Source organism: Pelophylax lessonae, assembly GCF_965119305.1.
Source record: "Pelophylax lessonae genome assembly, chromosome: 10".
NCBI lineage: Eukaryota > Metazoa > Chordata > Amphibia > Anura > Ranidae > Pelophylax > Pelophylax lessonae.
Window position 1 is genome coordinate 35365214 of NC_138777.1, and position 25991 is coordinate 35391204.

A 25991-nucleotide genomic window follows, 5' to 3' on the forward strand; every position below is an offset into this window, starting at 1 on the left:
AACTATCTTTCCGGCTATATCTCAAAGCGGCCCACCGGGAAATTTCCCAGTATCCCGGCAGGCCAGTCCAGCCCTGGCTGCGGACGTGGCCTACTGTGCAGAGTCTGCGGCCACCGTCCCCGAATTATCGGATAGTGAGGATAATTCCTCCACACCTTTGGCTGCGCACAAGAAGGCACTGGTGGACGCACTGATGGTATGTGTGCGTGAAACTGTTAAAAATTGGCATTCACAAACCATCTTACGCTGCAAATGTGTTTCCTTATCCCTTATCTCACTTGAGAGCTGCTGGTCCTTTCAGGATAAAATTTTAGAATGTAAACTAATGCCCTTGTCCCTGAAGGTGATTAGCTGTCATTGCCCACACAGCCAGTGCAACGGATCTGAAATCTATAGTTATCTTCCCCTTCTTCCTGTAGTGCTTCTGGGATGGATCAGGGTGATTCTGACTGGTTTGTTATGTTGGTAAATGTTAGTATTTTTATGGGGATATGCCCTTGGTGGTGCTGTTACTTTACAGCTTCCTCTCTTTGGTGTTGTTTGAATTGCTGAGCGTGGAGCGCTCAGTATTGATATAGATAGAAGCTGTCTTCAAAGTCTGTGAGGCTGCTTAAGTAGTTAGAGTTGTCTTTGATTAGAGTAATCGTGTACTCTAGCACCTCCTGCACGCTCTCATCTGGGTATCCTTGTATACCAGTGAGGGTGACAGTCTTGTCTGGGCAGACAACCCATTCAGCAGCTTTGACACAGCAGATGGCCTGCAGTGATGGAGGGACAGAGCAGTAATAGTACTCTGTCAGGCAGAGTTTAACAATTGCTTTTGCACATACCATCAGGATATGGTTCTCCTCCACTGTCTGTGCAGTGAGCTCTGCACTGGCCATCCGCTTCATGATAAGATGCTGCAAGAAAAAGTTGGTGGTTGGAGCAATTAGCCGGTAGCTGAGTTTCCTCATGATTAATGCCTCCATAGTCCACATTGTGGTGTTGGTGAAATGTCTGCGACAACCCAGAATTATCTGGTCCAATTCTTCACTATATGTCTCTGATGTTTTTAAGGCAAGTACCATTGAGGTAATGGCCATAATGTTGTAGGTGCGCCTCTCCACCCTGAGGTTAAGTAGGAGCCTGTCCAGGTAGTTTATGGCCAGGCACAGGGACTCCAAGCTCAGGGAGTGCTTTGAGTGGGATTTGATAAGGCAGCGCACCATTTTTCTTCGGTCTTCTTCATCCAGTTCTGTACGACTAAGACAGTTTGCAGGTAGGAAGTAGAGTTCAACACTCCTCTTGCAAGCATAGTTTTCGTTTCCATATTCCATTACATACTGCAGGTCTCTTCTCAGGCTATGGAGGTTGTATTGTCCCACACAAGGGTTCATTGAGCAGATAGGTGATTCATAGGGCTTCAGCTTTTTGAAAGTAGGTTTAACAGAAGGGGAACTAAACTGGCTAAATGTCCCTCTGTCGTCCATCTTTCTTTTGCTTGGCTGAGTGGACTCCTCTAGTTCAGATGTGAACTCCTCTTCATCGAAATAGCTTATAGGACTGTTGGTCTGTGAGCTGCTAGAGGTATCAGACTGAACAGATGTGTCTTCATCGGAATAGGTCGCTCGAGGTTTCAGCTGAAGTGTTCCAAGCGGAAGGGACTCCTCTTCATCAGAAAAGCTTACAGGACTGTTAAGCTGTGAGCTACTGGAAGAATCAGACCTACCAGATGTGTCTCCATTGGCAAAGGTCACTCGAGGTTTCGGCTGAAGTTTTAAAAGCGGAAAGGTCACCTCTCCATCAGAAAAGATTTCAGAACTGTTCAGTTCTGAGCTTCTGGTTCCATCACACTGAACAGATTTGTCTTCAAAGGAAAATGTCACTGTAGTGCTCAGCTGAGATGTTTCAACCTGAAAGGACTCCTCTTCATCAGAATAGCTTACAGGGCTTGTAAGTTGCAAGCTACTGGAAGAATCAGACCTACCAGATGTGTCTCCATTGGCAAAGGTCACTCGAGGTGTCGGCTGAAGTTTCAAAAGCGGAAAGGTCACCTCTCCATCAGAAAAGATTTCAGAACTGTTCAGCTCTGAGCTTCTGGCTCCATCAGACTGAACAGATGTGTCTTCATCGGAATAGGTCGCTCGAGGTTTCAGCTGAAGTGTTCCAAGCGGAAGGGACTCCTCTTCATCAGAAAAGCTTACAGGACTGTTAAGCTGTGAGCTACTGGAAAAATCAGACCTACCAGATGTGTCTCCATTGGCAAAGGTCACTCGAGGTGTCGGCTGAAGTTTCAAAAGCGGAAAGGTCACCTCTCCATCAGAAAAGATTTCAGAACTGTTCAGCTCTGAGCTTCTGGTTCCATCAGACTGAACAGATTTGTCTTCAAAGGAATAGGTTGCTCGAGGTTTCAGCTGAAGTGTTCCAAGCGGAAGGGACTCCTCTTCATCAGAATAGCTTACAGGGCTTGTAAGTTGCAAGCTACTGGAAGAATCAGACCTACCAGATGTGTCTCCATTGGCAAAGGTCACTCGAGGTGTCGGCTGAAGTTTCAAAAGCGGAAAGGTCACCTCTCCATCAGAAAATATTTCAGAACTGTTCAGCTCTGAGCTTCTGGCTCCATCAGACTGAACAGATGTGTCTTCATCGGAATAGGTTGCTCGAGGTTTCAGCTGAAGTGTTCCAAGCGGAAGGGACTCCTCTTCATCAGAAAAGCTTACAGGACTGTTAAGCTGTGAGCTACTGGAAAAATCAGACCTACCAGATGTGTCTCCATTGGCAAAGGTCACTCGAGGTGTCGGCTGAAGTTTTAAAAGCGGAAAGGTCACCTCTCCATCAGAAAAGATTTCGGAACTGTTCAGCTCTGAACTTCTGGCTCCATCAGACTGAACAGATTTGTCTTCAAAGGAAAAAGTCACTGTAGTGCTCAGCTGAGATGTTTCAAGCTGAAAGGACTCCTCTTCATCAGAATAGCTTACAGGGCTTGTAGGTTGCAAGCTACTGGAAGAATCAGACCTACCAGATGTGTCTCCATTGGCAAAGGTCACTCGAGGTTTCGGTTGAAGTTTTAAAAGCGGAAAGGTCACCTCTCCATCAGAAAAGATTTCAGAACTGTTCAGCTCTGAGCTTCTGGCTCCATCAGACTGAACAGATTTGTCTTCAAAGGAATAGGTCATTGTAGTGCTTAGCTGAGATGTTTCAAGCTCTGACCCCTCTTCATCGGAATAGTTTAAAGGACTGTTTAGCTGAGGGCTACTGGCTCCATCAGACTGAACAGATGTGTCTTCTTCGGTATTGGTAATAGGAGTGTTCAGCTGAGGGCTACTGCCTCTCTCAGAATGAACAAAATCCTTCCCATCAGTATAGGTCACTGGAGTGTTCAGCTGAGGTGTTTCCAGCTGAAGGGACTCCTCTGGTTTGCCATTAGTGTCAGTTGGCCTGGCAGCAGAGTTTCCTCCACTAGGCACAATAGGCACATCATGGCAGAGAGAGACATCAGACTGATATCTCTGTTGTTTTCCAGCCACTAAAGGCTTAAAAGTAATTTTTGCCTTTGCCTGTGACTTTGGATGATAAGCTGTCTCATCAACACGGGTGCGTTTTTTTCTAAAACAGTTTCCCATTTTTTTTGGAAATCACAAAAAAAATCGCAATAAAACCAACTCAACAAGGTTAAGAACTAACAGTGTGCTGCTACTCCTTCGCCTCTCACTGCTGGTTTGATCCGTTGACTCAGCTGCAGGTCTTTTTATAGTCTCAGACTCACCAACTGTCACCGCTTGCTTGTTGCCATGGTGACAGTAAACAAAGTGACCTTTGCAGTCAGGCAGTTTTAAGGCTCCCTTTACTATGGGACAGCGGCAGTTAGGGAGTTTCAAGGCTCCCCTGAGTGAGAGGTTTCAAGACTCCCCATACACCTGTAATAACACATGAGGAGCCTTCTAGAAGGGTCAGCTGATTGGTGGGATGAACTTTGTAGGGGTCACTTGACCTCCTGGGCCTTCTGGAACGTTTTGGGGGGGCTATTTAAAGGGGGTTCAGACCCCAAGAGTTTACTCACCTCCGGAGGAATCTCTGTGCTGCTCCTCTCCCTCCCGCCTCAATTTTTGTCATGGCCTGATATTACGTGGTTGGGTCACCTTTTGTTAAAAGGGGGACTTTTGTGTTGTATAAGTTTCCAGCTTGAGTTTTGATGACTGAGCTGATATGGTAATTTAGGTTTATGAGTTATATTTATGGGATGGTTTAAACTTCCTATGTAACGTATGGCTTGAGTCGTAGTGGCTGAGCCATTGTTTAACCACTTAAGCCCCGACCCCTGACCAGGGGTTTTTTTGCGATTTTTTTTTTTTTTTTTTTTTTTTTTTTACTGCGTGACTTTAACGGACAATTGCGCGGTCGTGCGACGCTGTACCTAAAACAAATTTGACGTCCTTTTTTTCCCCACAAACAGAGCTTTCTTTTGAAGGTATTTGATCACCTGTGCAATTTTTTATTTTTTTTTTTGATCATGCGCTATAAAACAAAAAAATAGCGTCAATTTTGCAAAAATAACAATATTTTTCACATTTTTTTTATATGAAATTCCCCCAAAAAAATTTAAAAATCAAAATTTTTTAACATTTTCGGCCAATTTGTTTTATGCTACATATGTTTGGTAAAAAAAGTGTATTTTGATTGGTTTGTGCAAAAGGTATCGCGTTTACTAACAAAGGGAAAGATTTTTGTCATTTTTGGTGTTTTTTTTTTTTTTTTTAACGAGTAATGGCGGTGATCTGGGATTTTTTTTGCGGGACTGCGACATTGCGGCGGACAGATCGGACCCTTGACTGACATTTTTGACACTTTTGGGGTTACCAGTGACATTACTGCAGTAATCAGTGCTATACATATGCACTGTTACTGTAAAAATGACACTGGCAGGGAAGGGGTTAACTGTATTGGAGAGGGAGGGGTTAAGTGTGTCCTAGGGGCGTGTTTCTTACTGTGATGGGACATGGAGACTAGTGTAAAAACAGAGATCAACGGTCTTACATAGTAGAACCGTCTGATCTCCATTTTTACACAGGGGAGAATGACAGGCGGCTTTGTTTACATTAGCCGCCTGCCTTTCTCCCTTCCCGGCGAATGATCGCGAGTGACCGGCGGACATCGGGTCCGCCGGTCACACGCACTGACTTCTTAGGGAACGAGCCGTGGCGGGCGTGTGCCTCAGCGGGCGCGTGCCTCAGCGGGCGTGCGCTCGCCCGCTATTGACTCACAAGCCGGTGACAGGCTAGTGACGTATATATACATCACTTTGCCTGGCTGGGGCTGACCGCCGCAGTACATGTACTTGCGGCGGTCGGCAAGTGGTTAAGTGATAACAATTTAAACTTCAAATAATATTGTTTCAATTTAGAATTTTGAATAAAGTGTTTTTATTAAAACCAATAAAAAAAATGGCCGTGGCCCAAGTTTACTCCCAGAAGGTTGTTTTTGGTGTTTATTAATTTAGTTAAAATACCAATAAAACTCCAATACTGTAGTCTCTGATGGTTTATCTGTATACTGGTGACATTTTTAAAAAGCCTCATGCTTTCTCTCATAGCGATTTTCTTATGATGTCTGTGAATGGAAGCTGAATTTCTGTAATTTGTGATAGAATTAGGAAGCATTAGAAGTTGTTTTTCTTTTTTTGCTGCCTAACATTTGGGAAACTTTTCTTGTGTGCGGTGGAGTCACTGGAGCAGAAAATAAGGAAAAATCTCTCCAATGGGAACACAGGTATCAATAAAAACACAGCAAAAGCTCTAACCCATTCTGATTCTATTCAATGATTCTAACCCTGTTAAAGTGTAACTCCAGACAGATATAATAAACAATGCAAAGTTAAGGGCCATACACACTATAAGATTTTCTGAAGACTTTTTCCTTCAGATTTACCTTTCTATGTAGTGTAAGGGCCTGCCAGATTGCAGACAAATTGAAAGTGTTTAGGTTTGACCTCATATTATATGGTTTTGGTAAATCTAAAGGAAAAAGTCTTCAGAAAATCTTATAGTGTGTATGGCCCTTTATGCCGTTACAAGGTTTGTTATTTTAAATGCAGCCAGAGTTAAAGTGGACATGACATTGCTAAAGTAAAAACAATGCTTACCTGCAGCACCTTGTGGTATCTGTAGCCCCACGCTTTATCATTGTATGCCAATGAATGTTAGCTGTTAGCTTTAATGGGCAGAGACGCTGGCATTTGACAGGTGTAATGACAACGAGTGGATGGGGCTTGATCTCAACTTGGTCCTAGAAGCCAGGAGACTTTTTCTTTTTAACCACTTCAGGACCAGGCCTGTTTCTGACACTTGTTGTTTACAAGTTAAAATCAGTATTTTTTACTAGAAAATTACTTAGAACCCCCAAACACGTTTTTTTTGGCAAGAGACTATAGAGATTAAAATGGAGATGGTTGCAATACTTTGTCACACTGTATTTGCGCTCGGGTCTTAAAAACGCATTTTCTCTTACGTCCTCGGACAGTCGCCGCCCCCTTCCAAGTCCTCACCAATGGGTATTGACCTTTGCTCCGTAGGAGTAGCTAGGCAACAAGAATTGTTAATACAAAAGCTTTTAGCATAGACACACCCCTAGGGGCTGTCCCCTCAGTCAATACCTCCCTGCACCAGCATTCCCAACTCAGTTTGATCTTGCCTAGCTTATGAGTAGCTGGCTTTCCTGTGCTGGGGCTCAGTCTCAGCCTTCTACCCTTTATTTGATTTTATTTCAAGTATTTTTCTCTTTTCCTTGCTAGCTGTTATTTTGTCAGCCTTAGTTTAGGGATCTTCTGATGAAGAATCATCATGCGGAGCTGGGTCTCGGACTGGCCGCCCTGGATCCCAGGGCTGAGAGCCAGATGGATCCCCAGCCTGCCAGCTTAGGTTTTACCCTGGCACATTGGCCCTGTTCGCTGCAGGGATACTGCCTGTGAGGTGGCTACCTCACTGGACGCCATGACTGCGGTCCACAAGCGTCATGGCTGCGGCACTCCCTGTCTGCCCTGATAGCGGTTTGTCGCTGGAGACGGCTCCCCATGCCATCTGGAACGGTAAGCACCTTCTGTGTGGGGACCTTCTGTATGGGTGTCAGTCTGTGGCTGTGTATTACCCTCCATGTCCCTGTCAGATCCCTGTGTGGCTGCACTGCCTGTGGGCTGTGGGGGGGGGGGTATCCTGCTCTGCTGTTTATTATGCTCTGGGTGCAGTTTGGTGTGCAGACATGTGTGTGTGCGGCGGTCGCTGCGGCGATCCGCCATTTTTTCTTTGCCTGAATACTGTGACCGGCCCTGTCCCTATGCAGCGCCGTGTTTTGGCGCCATTCGCCGCCATTTTTTTTCATCCATGCACATGGCGGCGCCATTTTATTGTAGCCTTCTCCCCCGGCCGAGCGGCCATTTTGCCGGAGCCTTCAATAGGCTATATCAGTCAGCCAGCATTGCATCACTTCCTCTTTCTCTGGGAACAGCGATCGGTGGCAGCAGTCTGGTGTGCTCTCTCCAGGTTTTTACCTTCTTGTCCTGTCATTCCTTGCTCAGTATTGTCTATCCCTGCAGGGTCAGTGCATACAGCAGTGTGCGGTGGGCTGCGCTCGCCGTGGTATTAAAGGGCCAGTACCTTTATTACTTTTCTGTACTGGGGCATGGATTCTCAGGATAGCAAGTTTCCCCCCGCCCTGGTGGGGGACCAGGGGGCTGCTGCACCCCCCGAGGGGGCCGATCTGACCACTGTAGTGGCTTCCTTAGTGTCTCAGGTGCAGATGCTGATGGCTGAACGATCCGCAAAAAGGGCCAGGTTATCCATTTCCTCTGATTCAGAGGGCGATGTGGCTGCTGTGGCTGGCGTACCCTTCTCGGGGTCCCGCTCATCTTTGGACCTTATGGGGTCCGAGGGGGAGGCTGAGGTGGAGGGGGTTGATGTTTCTCCCCCTGGCTCGCCTGAAGAGCTTGCACTCATGAATGAGCTGATTGCTTCCATAAATGATACCTTGCACCTGGAGGATGAGCCTACTCCTCCTGCTAGGGTGTCTTCTTTTGGAACACAGAGGACTCGCAAATCAGCGCAGGTTTTTCCCTGCCCTGCTGAATTTCACCATACGGTTAATGAACAGTGGCGCAATTTAAAGAAGCCCTTTACTGTGCCAAATAAGTTTAAACTTCTTTATCCGTTTGCGCCTTCCACCGACGAGCGTTGGTGTGTGGCGCCTCCGATGGATCACGCGGTAGCCGTTTTGAACAAAGCTACTGCGGTGCCTTCTGAGGATACCCCGGTTTTTCCGGGACCCTACGAACAGGAGAATAGAGTCTCTTGCCCGTCATGCCTATATGGTGGCTGGTTCTATGCTGAAGCCTATTTTTGCTTCCATTATGGCGGCACAGGCTGTTGCTGATTGGACCAAGATGCTCAGGCGCACCTTGGTGGCTGATTCCACTTCACCTACCACGTTGACTATGGTGGACCAGATCCATCAGGGTGTCATGTACTTGTGCGATGCGGACTTGAATTTAGCTCCCTTGGCTGTGCGCCTGTCCAGCGTGGCGATACTGAATCGTCGTCTGATTTGGCTGAAGAATTGGTCGGTCGACCAATCTTCTCGCAAGACGCTGGCGGATTTTCCCTACGCGGGGTCTCGCCTTTTTGGCGAGGCTTTGGATACCCTGATAAAAGGGGTTACGGGGGGCAAGAGTACTCTCCTGCCCCAGTCTCACAAGCATAAGTCTTTCCGTGGCAAGCGGAATTCCTCATCTAGGCCCCCTCAGGGGTCCTTTCGTGCCTTTCGGTCGCAGTCCAAGGGCAAGCCCTTCAAAGGCCAAGGCTCCCAGAAGAAGCCGTCGGCGGGAAAGCAGAAGTCCGGCCAGTCCGGTTCGGCTTCCCATACCACTTCTGCCTGAAGGGGCGCCCTCACCCGTTTCTGGGGTGGGGGGACGTCTGCGCGGTTTCCTACAACCTTGGCTGGCCCGAATTTGGGACAGATGGGTTCAGGAAATCATTCGATCTGGTTACAAGATCGAATTTCTCTCTCGGCCGGCGGGCAGATTTTTTCCCTCAAATCTTCAGCTGTCTCCAGAGCGCTTGCAGGATTTGCACCTGGCGGTGCGGGACCTGCGGGCCCAGGGGGTGGTGGTCCCGGTGCCTCATCGGGACAGATTTCGGGGGTTTTACTCCAATCTGTTCACTGTGCCCAGAAAGGAGGGCAAGGTGCGTCCGATTCTGGACTTAAAGGCTCTGAACCGCTTTGTACGGGTTCGCAAGTTTCACATGGAATCCCTGCGCTCAGTGGTGGCTGCCCTGAGTCCGGGGGAATTCATGGCCTCCATCGATCTGAAGGATGCGTACCTACACATCCCCATTTTCGAGGGTCACCAGAGGTACCTTCGATTCGCCATTGCGGAGGATCACTACCAATTCGTGGCGTTACCTTTCGGTCTCGCTTCGGCTCCGCGGGTTTTTACCAAAGTGCTGGCGCCGGTTCTGGCCCTGTTGCGAGCACAGGGCATTGCTGTCTTGGGGTATATGGACGATATCCTGATACGGTCAAACGCCAGTCAGAGCCTGGTGACCGACCTGTCCGCCATGATGCGGACACTGCAGGAGTTCGGTTGGACTATAAACGTTCCGAAGTCGACTCTGTGTCCTTTGGTTCGTCTTCCCTACCTGGGAATGATTCTGGACTCTGTCCAAGCGAAGGTCTTCCTGCCGGAGGACAAGCTTCAGACTCTTCAGGACGAGGTCAGGTCCCTCAGGGACAACCGGCACTCGTCTCTCCGGACATGCATGAGATGTCTAGGTTTAATGGTCTCGTCTTTCGAGGCGATCCCCTTTGCCCAGTTTCACACGCGGGGTCTCCAAGCGGAGATTCTGGCCGAGAGGGACGGGCGGCCGCAATCCCTGGAACTGCGGATCTCGTTGAGCCACGACACCAGAAGGGATCTTCTGTGGTGGCTCCAGTCCCCGGCGGTGTTGGGGGGCAAGTCTTTTCGTCCATTATCGTGGACGGTGCTCACCACGGATGCCAGCCTGTCGGGCTGGGGTGGTGTTCTGGGCGTTCTGTCCGCCCAGGGATCTTGGTCGGAGGAGGAGTCCTCCCTACCGATCAACATTCTGGAATTGAGAGCGATAAAGTTTTGCCTTCTGAGATGGACGGACCGGCTTCGGGGCCGTCCAGTTCGGGTTCAGACGGACAATGCCACCGCGGTGGCCTACATCAACCACCAAGGGGGCACCAGGAGTGCCCGAGCGGCTCGGGAAGTAGCCGACATTGTCTTGGGCCGAGACACACGTCCCGGCGATAACTGTAGTTCACATTCCGGGGGTGGAGATCTGGCGGGCGGATTATCTGAGTCGCCAGACCCTGGACCAGGGAGAATGGTCCCTTCACCCGGATGTCTTCCAGATGTTGTGCGCGAAGTGGGGTTCCCCGGATGTGGACCTGTTCGCGTCTCGTCTGAACAACAAGGTGGAAAGGTTCGTGGCAAGGACGCGCGATCCTCGGGCAGACGCCTCAGACGCGTTAGTGGCGCCCTGGCATCAGTATCGTCTGATGTATGCCTTTCCACCGATTCAACTGCTGTCCAGGCTTCTTCGCAGGTTAGCCTCGGAACCGCACACAGTGATTCTGGTGGCGCCGGACTGGCCTCGCCGGTCTTGGTACGCAGACCTCGTAAATCTGGCAGTCGACGCTGCGTGGCGTCTGCCACTTCGAGAAGACCTCCTGTCTCAAGGGCCGATATTCCATCCTGCTTTACAGTCGCTGGCTTTAACGGCCTGGCTGTTGAAAGCCAGGTCCTGAAGGATAGGGGTCTCTCCCCTGAGGTCATTCCCACTTTGATCAAGGCTAGAAAAGCCTCTTCGGGGAAGATTTACTACCGTACTTGGAAGGCATATTTTGCCTGGTGTGAGTCCAGGGGGTATTCCCCTCGCTCATACTCGGTGTCGAGAATGTTGGATTTCCTTCAAATGGGAGTGGACCAGCGTTTGGCGTTGGCCACGATTAAGGGTCAGATTTCTGCGCTGGCCGTTCTCTTTCAACGCCCTGTGGCGTCTAATTCATTGGTTAGCACCTTTGTTCAGGGGGTGCGACATTTGGCTCCTCCTAGGAGGGACCCTTTACCTCCATGGGACTTGAACTTGGTTCTGTCCGTGTTGCAACAGGCTCCCTTTGAAAAGATCAGGGAGATCTCGTTGTCTCTGTTATCCAAGAAGGTTGCCTTTTTGGTGGCGATCACTTTGGCTCGCAGGGTGTCGGAGCTGGCGGCTTTGTCCTGCAACTCTCCCTACCTGGTGGTCCACAAGGATAAGGTGGTCCTGCGGCCTAACCCATCTTTTCTTCCGAAAAGGATCTCGGAATTTCACCTGAATGAAGACGTTGTCTTGCCTTCGCTCTGCGCGAAGCCTAAGCATCCGAAGGAGGTTGCCTTACATTCCTTGGATGTTGTCCGGGCGATCAGGGGTTACCTGTCGTCCACTAAATCTTTTCGCAAGTCGGATTCCCTCTTTGTCCTTCCTGAGGGACCTCGGAAAGGGCATGGCGGCGTCGGCTGCGACCATCGCCAAATGGATCAGACAGATCATTGAACAAGCATATGCCTTGAAGGGGAAGGTTCCTCCCTTCCCTGTGAAGGCGCACTCTACCAGGTCTTTGAGTACGTCTTGGGCTTACCATCATCAGGCTTCTGTGGCCCAGGTGTGTAAGGCGGCGACTTGGTCGTCCGTTCACACCTTCTCAAAGTTCTATAAGGTGGATGTTCAGGCATCGGCTGATGCCTCCTTTGGCCGTAAAGTTCTCAGTGTGGCAGTTTCTTAGGGACCCTTGTTTTTGTGGACCCTTGGTTATTGGGGTGTTTTACCCCTGGGTTACTTGTTTTCCTGGGTTGTTGCTCCTGTTGAGCACGTTTTCCTGTTGCCCAGTTGGTTCTCTTACTGTGGTAAGGTTCCTTTCTCTGATGTGGGTACTGCGTTGCCTTTCTACGGTTGCGTCTCCCACCCCTCATGTCTTCACTGCTTTGGGACGTCCCATTGGTGAGGACTTGGAAGGGGGCGGCGACTGTCGGAGGACGTAAGAGAAAACGGAATCTTTGTAAAATCTTACCGTAAAATTCCTTTCTCTGAGTCCTCCGACAGTCGCCGCCCCCCGCCCCTCTTTTGGGGTTTTTGTGTACTCTTACTGCTATGCTACCAAACTGAGTTGGGAATGCTGGTGCAGGTAGGTATTGACTGAGGGGACAGCCCCTAGGGGTGTGTCTTTGCTAAAAGCTTTTGTATTAACAATTCTTGTTGCCTAGCTACTCCTACGGAGCAAAGGTCAATACCCATTGGTGAGGACTTGGAAGGGGGCGGCGACTGTCGGAGGACGTAAGAGAAAATGCGTTTGTAAGACCCGAGCGCAAATACAGTGTGACAAAGTATTGCAACCATCTCCATTTTAATCTCTATAGTCTCTTGCCAAAAAAAACGTGTTTGGGGGTTCTAAGTAATTTTCTAGTAAAAAATACTGATTTTTTAAGGGGGCGGCGACTGTCGGAGGACTCAGAGAAAGGAATTTTACGGTAAGATTTTACAAAAATTCCATTTTTTTTTTTAAAAAAAAAATGCACTTCTTTTTATTAAAAAATAGGAAAACAGAAAAGTTAGCCCAATTTTTGTTAATGTTTAGTAAATTGATATCCAACACGTCATGCTTCAAAATTGCGCACGCTCGTGGAATGGCGACAAACATCGGTACTTAAAAATCTCTTAATTTGGGACGTTTTCTACAGGTTACCAGTTTAGAGTTTCAGAGGAGGTCTAGGGCTACAATTATTGATCTCTCTCTAACGTTTGCAGCGATACCTCACATGTATGTTTAAACACTGTGTACCTATGTGGACGTGACTTGTATATGCGTTCGCTTCTGCACGCAAGTTTGGAGGGACAGGGCGCTTTAAATTTCTTTTTTCCTATTTATTTTACCTTTTTGTTTTTATTGTTTACACTGTCCCATTTTTTTTTTTTTATCACTTTTTCTTATTACAAGGAATGTAAATATCCCTTATATAAGAAATAAGCAGGACAGGTCCTCTTTAATGTGAGATCTGGGGTCAAAAGGACCTCACATCTACACTTAAAAGCAAAAAAAGAACATTTTCATTTTTTTTTTTTTTAAAGTCAAACTTATGACGTCGCTCTGGTCCTCCAAAGTCATAGAGTCGAGTGGGGGCCCTCATTCGACTTCCTGCCTTGGACCCGAGAGGACCGGATTGTTTTCACAACTACTGACGGCTCCGGTAAGGGGGCACCTCTCCCGCCGCCCATAAAAGTGATCCCACGGCGAATCTGCCACTGGGACCACTTTTATGTGAAAGAGGGCCGCTGGCCGCGTAGCTACCATAAGCCTGGTATTTAACGTCAAAGTAGCAACATAAATATGTGGCGGGCGGTCTGGAAGTGGTTAAAGTGAACCTGTGCCCAGATTACGTGCTCAAAAATATTTACATGTTCTGAACTAGCAGTTAAAGTACATTATAAATAGGTCATCCTTTATCTTTGTATCTATAGACATTGTGGAGTATATTGTAAATATCTTTTGGAATAGAAGCTGTGAAATCTCAGCTGTTTTCTATGGTGGTCAGAATGTTGGCAGCTTGCCAGCCTTCTCATGCCAACAACCTGCAGATATTTCTACCATATTAGGCACTTGTTGACCAGGCCTTTTTCTGACATTAGTTTACAAGTTAAAATCAGTATTGTTTGCTAAAAAATTACTTCGAACCCCCAGACATTATATATATATATATATATATATATATATATATATATATATATATATATATATATATATATATATATATTTTTTTTATATATATATATATATATATATTTATTTATATATATTATATATATAAATAAATAAATATATATATATATATATATATATAAATAAATATATATATAAATATATATATATATATTTTTTTTAACAGAGACCCTAGAAAATAAAATGGCGGTCGTTGCAATTTTTATGTCACACGGTTTTTTCAGCAGATGTTTTTTAAACACAATTTATTTGGAGAAAATACACTTAAACCACTTCCCGCAAACCGACGTACCGTGGTTGTACCGGGATGATTCCGTGCAGCTGCAGCCATCAACCCGGTACCATTTTGTTAAAGCCCGCGGTCGGCTTTCAGGAGATAACAGCCGATGCGGCTCTGCAGCCACTCGGCCGTTATCCCAGCGAGCTGGACGGGACTTCCCCCCTTCTGCCGCCTTGAGCGGCTCTGCCAGGGTCTCCAGTCTCACCGGAAGGCCCGAGCAACCAGCCAACACTTCTGCCAGCTGGTTGGAGTCCCGAACAAAGTTGGATTCGGCTTCGATCTGGCCTCTGATCATGTAACCCAGAAGCGACGCCACAACCTCACTTCCGGTTTACTCGGTTACCAATGGCGCTGATTTAAAAAATATTTCACTATTCAAAAATGCCAATTTCCGAATTTTTAATACTTTGAAGTGCAGTGGAGGGGTCTGCTAAAATTAATATGTAAATAAAATAAATAGGAAAAAAAAAAAGTAAAGTGCCCCTGTCGCAGTGAGCTCGAGCACGAAAGAAAAAGTATACATAAGCCAAATGAAACCCAAATGAATTTGAAACGTTGTTCAAATCACACATGTGAGGTATCGCTGCGATCACCAGAGCGAGAGCAATAATTCTAGCAAAATGCCTCCACTTTAACTCTAAACTGGTAACCATTAAAAATTTTAAAACATCCCCTATGGAGATTGTTAGGTATCGTAGTTTGTCGCCATTCCACGAGTGTGCGCAATTTTAAACCGTAACATAATAGGTATCTATTTTACTCGGCTTGATGACATAATCTTTCACAATATACAAAACAAATGGGCTAACTTTACTTATTTTTTTAAAATGCAGTGAAATGTTGTATTTTATTTCGAAAAAAAGACCAGTGCACGAAAATGACAAGCTAGTCTTTACTTTACTATATATATATATATATACAGGTCCTTCTCAAAAAATTAGCATATTGTGATAAAGTTCATTATTTTCTGTAATTTACTGATAAACATTAGACTTTCATATATTTTAGATTAATTACACACAACTGAAGTAGTGCAAGCCTTTTATTGTTTTAATATTGATGATTTTGGCATACAGCGCATGAAAAACCAAAATTCCTATCTCAAAAAATTAGCATATTTCATCCGACCAATAAAAAAAGAGTGTTTTTAATACAAAAAAAGTCAACCTTCAAAAAAAAATGTTCAGTTATGCACTCAATGCTTGGTCGGGAATCCTTTTGCAGAAATGACTGCTTCAATGCGGCGTGGCATGGAGGCAATCAGCCTGTGGCACTGCTGAGGTGTTATGGAGGCCCAGGATGCTTCGATAGCGGCCTTGAGCTCATCCAGAGTGTTGGGTCTTGCGTCTCTCAACTTTCTCTTCACAACATCCCACAGATTCTCTATGGGGTTCAGGTCAGGAGAGTCGGCAGGCCAATTGAGCACAGTAATACCATGGTCAGTAAACCATTTACCAGTGGTTTTGGCACTGTGAGCAGGTGCCAGGTCATGCTGAAAAATGAAATCTTCATCTCCATAAAGCTTTTCAGCAGATGGAAGCATGAAGTGCTCCAAAATCTCCTGATAGCTAGCTGCATTGACCCTGCCCTTGATAAAACACAGTGGACCAACACCAGCAGCTGACTGTGGGTACTTGACACTGGACTTCAGGCATTTTGGCATTTCCCTCTCCCCAGTCTTCCTCCAGACTCTGGCACCTTGATTTCCGAATGACATGCAAAATTTGGTACTTTGGACCACTGAGCAACAGTCCAGTGCTGCTTCTCTGTAGCTCAGGTCAGGCGCTTCTGCCGCTGTTTCTGGTTCAAAAGTGGCTTGACCTGGGGAATGCGGCACCTGTAGCCCATTTCCTGCACACGCCTGTACACTGTGGCGCTAGATGTTTCTACTCCAGACTCAGTCCACTGCTTCCGCAGGTCCCCCAAGGTCTGGAATCGGTCCTTCTCCACAATCTTCCTCAGGGTCCGGTCACCTCTTCTCGTTGTGCAGCGTTTTCTGCCACACTTTTTCCTTCCCACAGACTTCCCACTGAGGTGCCTTGATACAGCACTCTGGGAACAGCCTATTCATTCAGAAATTTCTTTCTGTGTCTTACCCTCTTGCTTGAGGGTGTCAATGATGTCCTTCTGGACAGTAGTCAGGTCGGCAGTCTTACCCATGATTGCGGTTTTGAGTAATGAACCAGGCTGGGAGTTTTTAAAAGCCTCAGGAATCTTTTGCAGGTGTTTAGAGTTAATTTGTTGATTCAGATGATTAGGTTAATAGCTCGTTTAGAGAACCTTTTCATGATATGCTAATTTTTTGACATAGAAATTTTGGTTTTTCATGAGCTGTATGCCAAAATCATCAATATTAAAACAATAAAAAGGCTTGCACTACTTCAGTTGTGTGTAATGAATATAAAATATATGAAAGTCTAATGTTTATCAGTACATTACAGAAAATAATGAACTTTATCACAATATGCTAATTTTTTTAAGGGGCCTGTAGATTGATATACAGTATCTCACAAAAGTGAGTACACCCTCACATTTTTGTAAATATTTTATTATATCTTTTCATGTGACAATACTGAAGAAATTACACCTTGCTACAAAGTAGTGAGAGTACAGCTTTTATACCAGTGTAAATTTGCTGTCCCCTCAAAATAACTCAACACACATTAATGTCTAAGCTGCTGTTAACAAAAGTGAGTACACCCCCAGGTGAAAATGTCCAAGGTGTCAATATTTTGTGTGGCCACCATAATTTTCCAGCACTGCCTTAACCCTCTTGGGCATGGAGTTCACCAGGGCTTCACAGGTTGCCACTGGAGTCCTCTTCCACTCCTCCATGAAGACGTCATGGAGCTGGTGGATGTTAGAGACCTTACGCTCCTCCACCTTCCGTTTGAGGATGCTTCACAGATGCTCAATAGGGTTTAGCTCTGTAGACATGGTTGGCCAGTCCATTACCTTTATCCTCAGCTTCTTTTAGCAAGGCAGTGTTGGAATAATGCCCTGCGGCCCAGTCTCCGAAGGGAGGAGATCCTGCTCTGCTTCAGTATGTCACAGTACATGTTGGCATTCATGGTTCCCTCAATGAACTGTAGTTCCCCAGTGCCGGCAGCTCTCATGCAGCCCCAGACAATGACATTCCCACCAACATGCTTGACTGTAGGCAAGACACACTTGTCTTTGTACTCCTCACCTGGTTTGCCGCCACACACGCTTGACACATCTGAACCAAATACGTTTATCTTGGTTTCATCAGACCACAGGAGATGGTTCCAGGATTCCATGTCCTTAGTCTGCTTGTCTTCAGCAACCTGTTTGCGGGCTTTGTTGTGCATCATCTTTAGAAGAGGCTTCCTTCTGGGACGACAGCCATGCAGACCAATTTGATGCAGAGTGCGGTGTATGGTCTGAGCACCGACAGGATGACCCCCCACCCCTTCAACCTCTGCAGCACTCATACATCTATTTCTTAAAGACAACCTCTGGATATGACTATGAACACGTGCACTCAACTTTTTTGGTCGACCATGGCTTGGCCTGTTCTGAGTGGAACTTGTCCTGTTAGGCTCCATGTACACGGGACGTTGTTAAAAGTCCCTTTGAATGCTGGAATTTTTAGGATGTTTGAAACGTCCGTTTGGTCGCGTTTGTACCCGCGTTTAGCGGGCGTTTAGTGGGCGTTTGCGGGCGTTTGCGTTTAGAACCGCTCCTAGAGGTCAAAAAAATGATTCCCCTTTAAAATGGAAAAACGCGAAGGCTAAACGCGGGTCATCGCATTCGGACACGTTCAGACGTGTTCGGATGCGTTTGAAACGCCGGGAAACACACGTTCGAACGTAAATAATTGCGTTCTAAAAAAAGTCCCTGAACGCAACTGCCTGCAAATGACTGTAAACGACCTGGTGTATATGGACAGATAAGATAAAATGTAGATGGGTTCAGGGGGCTTCTGAAAAAAACGCCCAACTGCTCCTAAACGGCCATTTCCAGCGTCCCATGTACATGGAGCCTAAAACCGCTGTATGGTCTTGGCCACTGTGCTGCAGCTCAGTTTCAGGGTCCTGGAAATCTTAGAGCCTAGGCCATCTTTATGTAGAGCAAAAATTATTTTTTACAGATCCTCAGAGAGTTCTTTGCCATGAGGTGCCATGTTGAACTTCCAGTGACCAGTATGAGAGTGAGAGCGATAACATCAAATTTAACACACCTGCTCCCCGTTCACACTTGAGACCTTGTAACACTAACGATTTACATGACACCAGGGAGGGAAATGGCTAATTGGGCCAAATTTGGAAATTTTCACTTAGGGGTGTACTCACTTTTGTTGGCAGCATTTTAGACAAATAATGGCTGTGTGTTGAGTTATTTTGAGGGGACGGTAAATTAACACTGCTATACAAGCTGTGCACTCACTACTTTACATTGTAGAAAAGTGTAATTTCTTCAGTGATGTCACATGAAAAGATATACTAAAATATTTACATAAATGTGAGGGGTGTACTCACTTTTGTGAGATACATATGCACAAACTATGAGATCATTTACAGCCCTGGGATTGTGGATTCATTCACCTAAAATGTATAGAGTTGTGTGTGGCCATGTCTAGTGATAACGTTTACAAACCTACATCCCGATCAGAAATATATCGAAAAATTGGTGGGTGGTCCGTGAACTGCCCCACTCCCTACAGTCCCAAGAGGGGATGTTGAGTAAGGTAGGCAGCTACAGGGACCACTGGGGGACTACTGGGACTTTTTATGGTACCATATCACATATTGTTGTCACGCCGAGCGCTCCGGGTCCTGCAGCGTCCCCGGAGCACTCGAGGCGTGCTGCGGGTAGCAGCGCTCCGGTCACCTTCCCCGACCGTGAGCACCGCTCCCCCGCATCTCCCTTACTGTCTTCCCGCGCGGCGGGATGTTCCCGTCCGCGCTGCACACTCACCTCCCGCTCGGTCTTCGCTCTGACTTCCTCCCGGCGCGCGCGGTCCCGCTCCCTAGGGCGCACGCGCGCCGGTGCTCTGAAATTTAAAGGGCCAGTGCACCACTCATTGGTGCCTGGCCCAATCAGCCAAAACATATAAAAACCCACTTCCCCTTCCTGTCCTTGCCGGATCTTGTTGCCTTTTGTGCCTTGAGAAAGCTTTTGGTGTATCTTTCCCTGCCTGTGTATCTGACCTTCTGCTGTTGCCCCTGACTACGAACCTTGCCGCCTGCCTTGACCTTTTGCTCCGTCTGACCTTGCCTTTGCCTTGCCCTTCTGTACCACGCCTGAATCAGCTGTCTTTGAGGTTGAGCCGTTACTGGAGAATACGACCTGGTTGCTACAGCCGCAGCAAGTCCATCCCGCCTTGCGGCGGGCTCTGGTGAAAACCAGTAGTAGTAACTTAGAACCGGTCCCCTGGTACGGTGCACGCCAATCCCTCACTGACACAGAGGATCCACCTCCAGTGCAGTCACCTGCCGCTAGTCCGGACCCTGACAATTGTTAGGACAGTATTGGTAAAAAATCTCAAAGTTTATTTAATAGACCGCCAAAATCTAATATTTTGTACTTTTAGTGGTGCTTGGTCTAATCATACAGAGGTTTGCTAATAGACGTACTCAGCCTGAATAACTGGAAAAGGTAATGATAACATCACCCATTGTCAAAGCTCCAATTAGGACGAGCCACTCAGTATCCCTGCCAACCAACCAGCATGTCACATCCCTGTGGATGCCGCTGCTCCTAGGCTCTGCCACATCTAAAGAAGCCTAGGGATGAGCTGCTTCTAGACCCTGTCACATCTAAATGGATGTCCCACTGAGTGGTTTTCCTCACCACTTAACCACCCCCACCCCCACGGATCCTTGGCCCTGTCATATCTAAAGGAGATCCAGGGATGTGTTGCTCCTAGACTATGTCATAACTAAAGGAGTCAGTCCTGGGGGTGTGCTGCTCCTAGGCTCTGTCACATGATCCCCGGAGATGCGCTGCTGTCTGTGTGTCTATGTCCTCACCATCTGACCCCCCCCCCACAAATGAATCAGGTCCTTGGATCTGTCATATCCAAATGAGCTCCGGGGATGCGTCGCTCAGATTGCACAAGCGACAACTCAATGACTCCCACAGCGCATGCGGGATCTCTGGCTGCAGCGCCATACAACGGGAGGAAAAGAAGCGGCTGTTTCAAAAGGCACCAGGGACAAATCAGGGAAGTCTGAACCGGCATGGAGGCAGTAAGTAGCCCCAGTAATCACAGAAGTGAGGTATCAATTCTTCTATTGAACACTTTCCTCTGGTTGGCCATTACCAAATAATCCTTCACTGCTATTCTCCACATATACTTTATTATATTTATTCTTGGGGCAATCTATGGAGGCCTGTGTGCCATCTAGTGGCCAAATAGAGGTGGTGAAAAAGTTTACAGCCTATGTACTATTGTTGCACCCTAATAGAAATAAGTGCTAAGTCTATTAGCCACTTAAAGCGGAGTTCCAGTCTTTTTTGTGTTTATAAAATTTAGCAGCTAGAAGAAATGTATCTCACCTGTCCCAGGATCCAGCCATGTGGTCACCCGAACCATCGCTTCTTTCCCTCTCCCCTTCCCAGCTGGCATTACAACTGTGGGCACCTGGCTAAAATACAGCTTGGAAGTGAGTACCTGTCAAAACTAGGTACCCCCTCCCCACCAAAAAAAGTTACATGGCAAATGTGGCATAGGAGGTGGAGAGGCATGCTTAGAGCGGAACTTCCTCTTTTGGGTGCAGCTCTGCTTTAAAGACCAGGCCTTTTTCTAACAATTCTTAAATACAAAAATACACGTTAATGAATTAAAAACAAATACTATAATTACCCCAATTTTTTGTGTATATTGGGAAAGATGAAGTTACCCCGAGTAAATTGATACCCAACATGTAATGCTTTAAAATTGCGCGCGCTCATGGAATGGCGCCAAACTACAGTACTTAAAAAAACTCCATAGGTGACTCTTTAAAAATTTTTTACAGGTTACCAGTTTAGAGTTACAAAGGAGGTCTTGCACTAGAATTCTCACTCTCGCTTTAACAATCGCAGCGATACCTCACATGAAATACTCAGAGCAGCCCGTCTGGCACCAACAACCATGCCACATTCAAAGTCATTTAAATACCCTTTATTCCCCATTCTGATGCTTGGTTTAAATTTCAGCAAGTCGTCTTCACCACATCTAGATGCCTAAATGCATTAAGTTGTTGCAATGTGATTGGCTGATTAGCAATTTGTGTTACCAAGCAATTGAACAGGTGCACCTAATAAAGTGGCCGGTGAGTGTATATCTAACCTTCTAGGAATGTTGGTGTATATAACACGCGCCGGGCCCCAGTATATGAAGGATCAAATGGCGTATGTTCTATTCCCCATTTTAAGATATATAATCAGAATTCATCCCCAAAGCATTACATGCTGTCAATGAACAAAACCAGGTGATCCTTCCAAAGATCCATGCATTATAGCTGCAGTCCCCAACCTTTTTGGCACCAGGGACTGGTTTCACAGCAGCCAATTTTCCCATAGACCGAGGAGGGGTTTGCGGGAGGGGCTATTCACTGAGTCTTTCGTCAGCCCCCTTTACATCACAGTCCCCCTTTATATCAGTGTCCTCAATTCACTTTTACATCACAGCCCCCCTTTAAATTACAGTCATTACAGTGTCCCTTCACAGTGCAGTCCCCTTTACATCACAGTGCCCCTTTACATTAATGTAACTAGGACTGCTCTGTAAATGGGCACTGTAATGTAAAGTGGGGCTGTGATGTAGAGGGGGCACTGTAATTTAAAGTGAGGCTGTGATGTACAGGGGGCACTGTAATGTAAAGGGGGGCTGTGATGTAGAGGAGGCACTGTAATGTAAAGCGGGGCTGTGATGTAAAGGGGGCACTGTAATGTAAAGGGGACTGCTCTGTAAAGGGAGCACTGTAATGTTAAGGGGGGCTGTGATATAGAGGGAGCACTGTAATGTAAAGTGGGGCTGCGATGTAAAGGGGGCACTGTAATGTACAGTGGGGCTGTGATGTAAAGGGGGCACTATAATGTAAAGAGGGACTGTGATGTAAAGGGGGCACTGTAATGTAAAGTGGGGCTGTGATGTAAAGGGGGCACTGTAATGTAAAGTGGGGATGTGATGTAAAGGGGGCACTATAATGTAAAGGGGGGCTGTGATGTAAAGGGAACTGCACTATAAAGGCGACACTGTAATGATTATAGCCCCCCTTATATTACAGTGCCACTAGCAACCCTGCACAGGACTCCTACCTTTGGCAGAGCAGAGGCTGTGATTAGTCCATGTGTCCTCTCCTGGCTCCCCCACCCACCCAAAGATGTCATCCTTTTAGCAGGGCAGGGGGCGGGAGAAACTCTCCATTCTGATCTGCAGCTCCTCCCACCCCCTGCCCTGCTGATTGGATGACATCATCGGCCGGGTGGGCGGAGATGCTAGGAGAGGATATGCAGGCATGGTCACACAACAGGAGATGAGCGGCGACCGCGGTCCACACAGGTCTATCGCAGTCACTGCTCATCTCCAGCTGTGCAGCTAGGTCATCAACAGGCTGTGGACCATAACAGGTCCATGGCCCGGGGTTGAGGTCCCCTGCACTATAGGACCAAGACAGAACCGCAGTGCCATTTATAGAGAACTTCTAGAACGGGGGCTTCAGCCGTGTATCATGTTCTATACACACATGAGCATAGCCAGTCCCACCTTAGGCATATAAACTAGAAATCCCGTCAAAGGGAATAGTGGTATCCTCAAAGTCTGTGCGTACTTCAAACCTGGGGAGCCCAGGAATGGCGGCAGGAGGGAAAGAGGTGTTCAGGTGGCTGTAGAGTCACTCAGATCATTTTTACAACATAGAGCATTGGCGGCACCATAAAATTATACCAGGATCACGGCTGCAGCCATCATCCTGGTGTAAACCACTTCCGCCCGGGGACATGCAGGTACATCCTAGGGTCTGGAAATGGTTAAAGCCCCCTAAAGTCTAATCTGAATGGACACAGAGCAGCGGCTCGGGTGTCCCCATAGCAAGCTGCTTACTGTGGGGGCACTCGGCAGGAGGGAGGGAGAAGCCAGGGGAGCCGAAGAGGGACCCAAGAAAAGTAGGATCTGGGCTGCTCTGTGCAAAACCAACTACACAGAGCAGGTAAGTATAACATGGTATTGGTATTTATAAATGAAAAAACTGAGTCTTTAGTATCACTTTAAATAGTTTTATTTTGGTAATAAGACAAATAAATCCACTGACAAGAGTTATAAAGATATAGATTTTTATTATGTCCTGAAATGAAAAAAACTAACAAGATCCTATAATAAAAATCACAAAGCAGTGTTATTTCCGCACATTTTCCTGTTTCCGCACTTAAAAAAGTTGAATATCCTCATTCTTCCAGCAGTGGCAGTGAGCAGTCCTTCCATTATACTGAAGGGGTGTCACATGAGCACCGTCCGGTGCTGGAATACTAAAGAAGGGCTTATTCACATCATGTCCATTGAGCTGCATTTTGCTGCCACACCTCTACACATGTATAGTATGAGCAGAGCCGGTACAAGGGTGGGGGGGCGTAAGGGACAGGGTGCCCTGGGTGGTAACATTTTTTGGAGAGAGGGGGGCGCCAATAGTGGCTGGACAACTTTCACACACTGACTGTGTGTGTAATTGCCGGCCGCCAGACACTAAAAGCTCTGTGTGCCTGCAACGCGCCGACTGCGCTCCTGCACCCGGCACAGCATGAACCCTTCCCTTCTGTTCTGTCAGCGTAGCGGAGAAAACTCCCCCCCCCACCCGACAGGTGCTCTGTAGTCCCGGCCGTATCGTCATTCACTGAGAAGCCGGCTTAGCCGGGTTAATGTATTGCTGCTGGTCACTGCAGCACTTTGTGCTGCATTAGTGGCACCAGTGTCAGTATTAACCACTTCCAGACCGCCCACTGCATTTATACAGTGGCAGGGCGGCCCTCCTGCGCGAACCGACATAGGTATATGTCAGTTGCACACCTGCAGCTAGGGGGCGAGCGCGCTCCCACCCCCGCTCATCAGCGGGACACCGATGCACAGGGCAGGCGACTCCGATTGCCGCCTGACACCCGCGATCGCTCCCCACTGAGAGAGAACAACGGTCAGCTATTGTAAACACAGCTGACCATTCTTCTCCCTGGAATGATCACAGAGCGCCTCTGATCCTTCTATATAGGATCACAGGTCTCTGTGATCATTTCACAAGCCACATCCCCATACAGTTAAAAACACGCCCATAAGTACACATTTAACCCCTTGATCACCCACAGTGTTAACCCCTTCCCTGCCAGTGTCATTAGTACAGTAACAGTGTATATTTTTGGCACTGATTACTGTAGTAATGTCACTGGTCCCCCCAAAGTGTAAAAAATGTCAGTCAGGGGTCCGATCTGTCTGCCGCAATGTAGCAGTCACGCAAAAACAAAATCGCAAATCGCTGCCATTACTAGTAAAAGAATAAAAAAACAATAAAAATGACATACATTTTTCCCGTAGTTAGTAGACGCGATAACTTTTGCACAAACCAATCAAAATACGCATATTGCGATTTTTTTTTTTTTACCAAAAATACGTAGCAGAAAACAAATTGGCCTAAAATGTTAAAAAATTTCAATTTTTAAATTTTTTTTATTGAATTTGTATTGTTTTATTTCTCACACATGCCATGGTATATGTGAAATGACACCCCAAAATACATTTAGCTGCTTCTCCTGTGTATGGGAATCGCCATGTGTGAGACTTTTTGGCAGTTTAGCCACGTACAGGACCCCTGCGCCTTCAGGCTTTCCAAGGGCGTAAATTGTTGATTTCACTCCACACTACCTATCATAGTTTTGGAGGCCATGAAATGCCAAGACAGCACAACACCCCCCCCCCCCCCTCCCTACACACCACAAGCTATTTGCTGAGAGGCATGTTGAGTGTTTTGCAGATCTCACTTTTTGTTACAAAGTTTTGAAAATTGAAAAAAGAGAAAAAAATGCATTTTCCTTTTTTTTCTTCATTTTCCAAAATAAATGAGAGCTGCAAAATACTCCCCATGCATCTTAGCAAATACCTCAGGGTGTCTACTTTTCGAAAATGGGTCATTTGGGGGGGTTTTGTGCTATCTTGGAATTTCATGGCCTCCAAAACTGTGATAGGTAGTGAGGAGTGAAATAAACAATTTGTGGCCTTAGAAAGCCTGAACGTGGTGATTGGTTTTCGGGGTCCTGTACGCGGCTAGACTGCCAAAAAGTCTCACACATGTGGTATCTCTGTACTCCGAAGAAGCAGTAGAATGTATTTTGGGGTGTCATTTCAAATATATTCATGCCATGTGTGAGCAATATATCATTTCGTGACAACTTTGTGTAAAAAAAAAATAATAATAATAATAATTTCCCCGAAACTTGTGGCAAAATATCAAATATTCCATGGACTCACCATGCCTCTCAGGAAATAGGTTGGAATGTTTACTTTGCAAAATGGGGTCATTTGGGGGGGGGGGGGGGAGTTGTGCTATCTTGAAATTTCAGAGCCCCTGAAACTGTGATAGGTAGTGAGGAAGTAAAATAAACAATTTACGCCATTAGAAAACCTGAAGGTGGTGATTGGCTTTCGGGGTTCCATACAAAGCTAGGCTCCCAAAAAGTATCACACTTGTGGTATTCCTGTTCTTAGGAGAAGAAGCAGAATGTATTTTGGGGTGTCATTTCACATATACCCATGGCATGTGTGAGCAATATATCATTTAGTGACAACTTTGTGTAAAAAAAAAAAGAAACAAAAAAAAAAACAAATTGTAATTTTACCGAAACTTAGGGCAAAATATAAAATACTCCATGGACTCAACATGCTTCTCAGCAAATACCTTTGGGTGTCTACTTTCCAAAA

The 25991-nt window shown here is 46.5% G+C and overlaps 1 protein-coding gene across 1 annotated transcript; it reads right to left on the reverse strand.

The window, feature by feature from the left end:
- Nucleotides 1-563: 563 nt before the first annotated feature.
- Nucleotides 564-3605, reverse strand: LOC309565918 (uncharacterized protein; the record flags this gene model as incomplete). The annotated part of the gene is made up of 4 exons (XM_082270949.1): nucleotides 564-1382; nucleotides 2307-2654; nucleotides 2784-3023; nucleotides 3075-3605. The coding sequence occupies 4 exons, from the start codon at nucleotides 3603-3605 to the stop codon at nucleotides 564-566; spliced, it is 1938 nt and encodes a 645-aa protein (XP_082127075.1).
- Between the last annotated feature and the right edge of the window lie 22386 nt (nucleotides 3606-25991).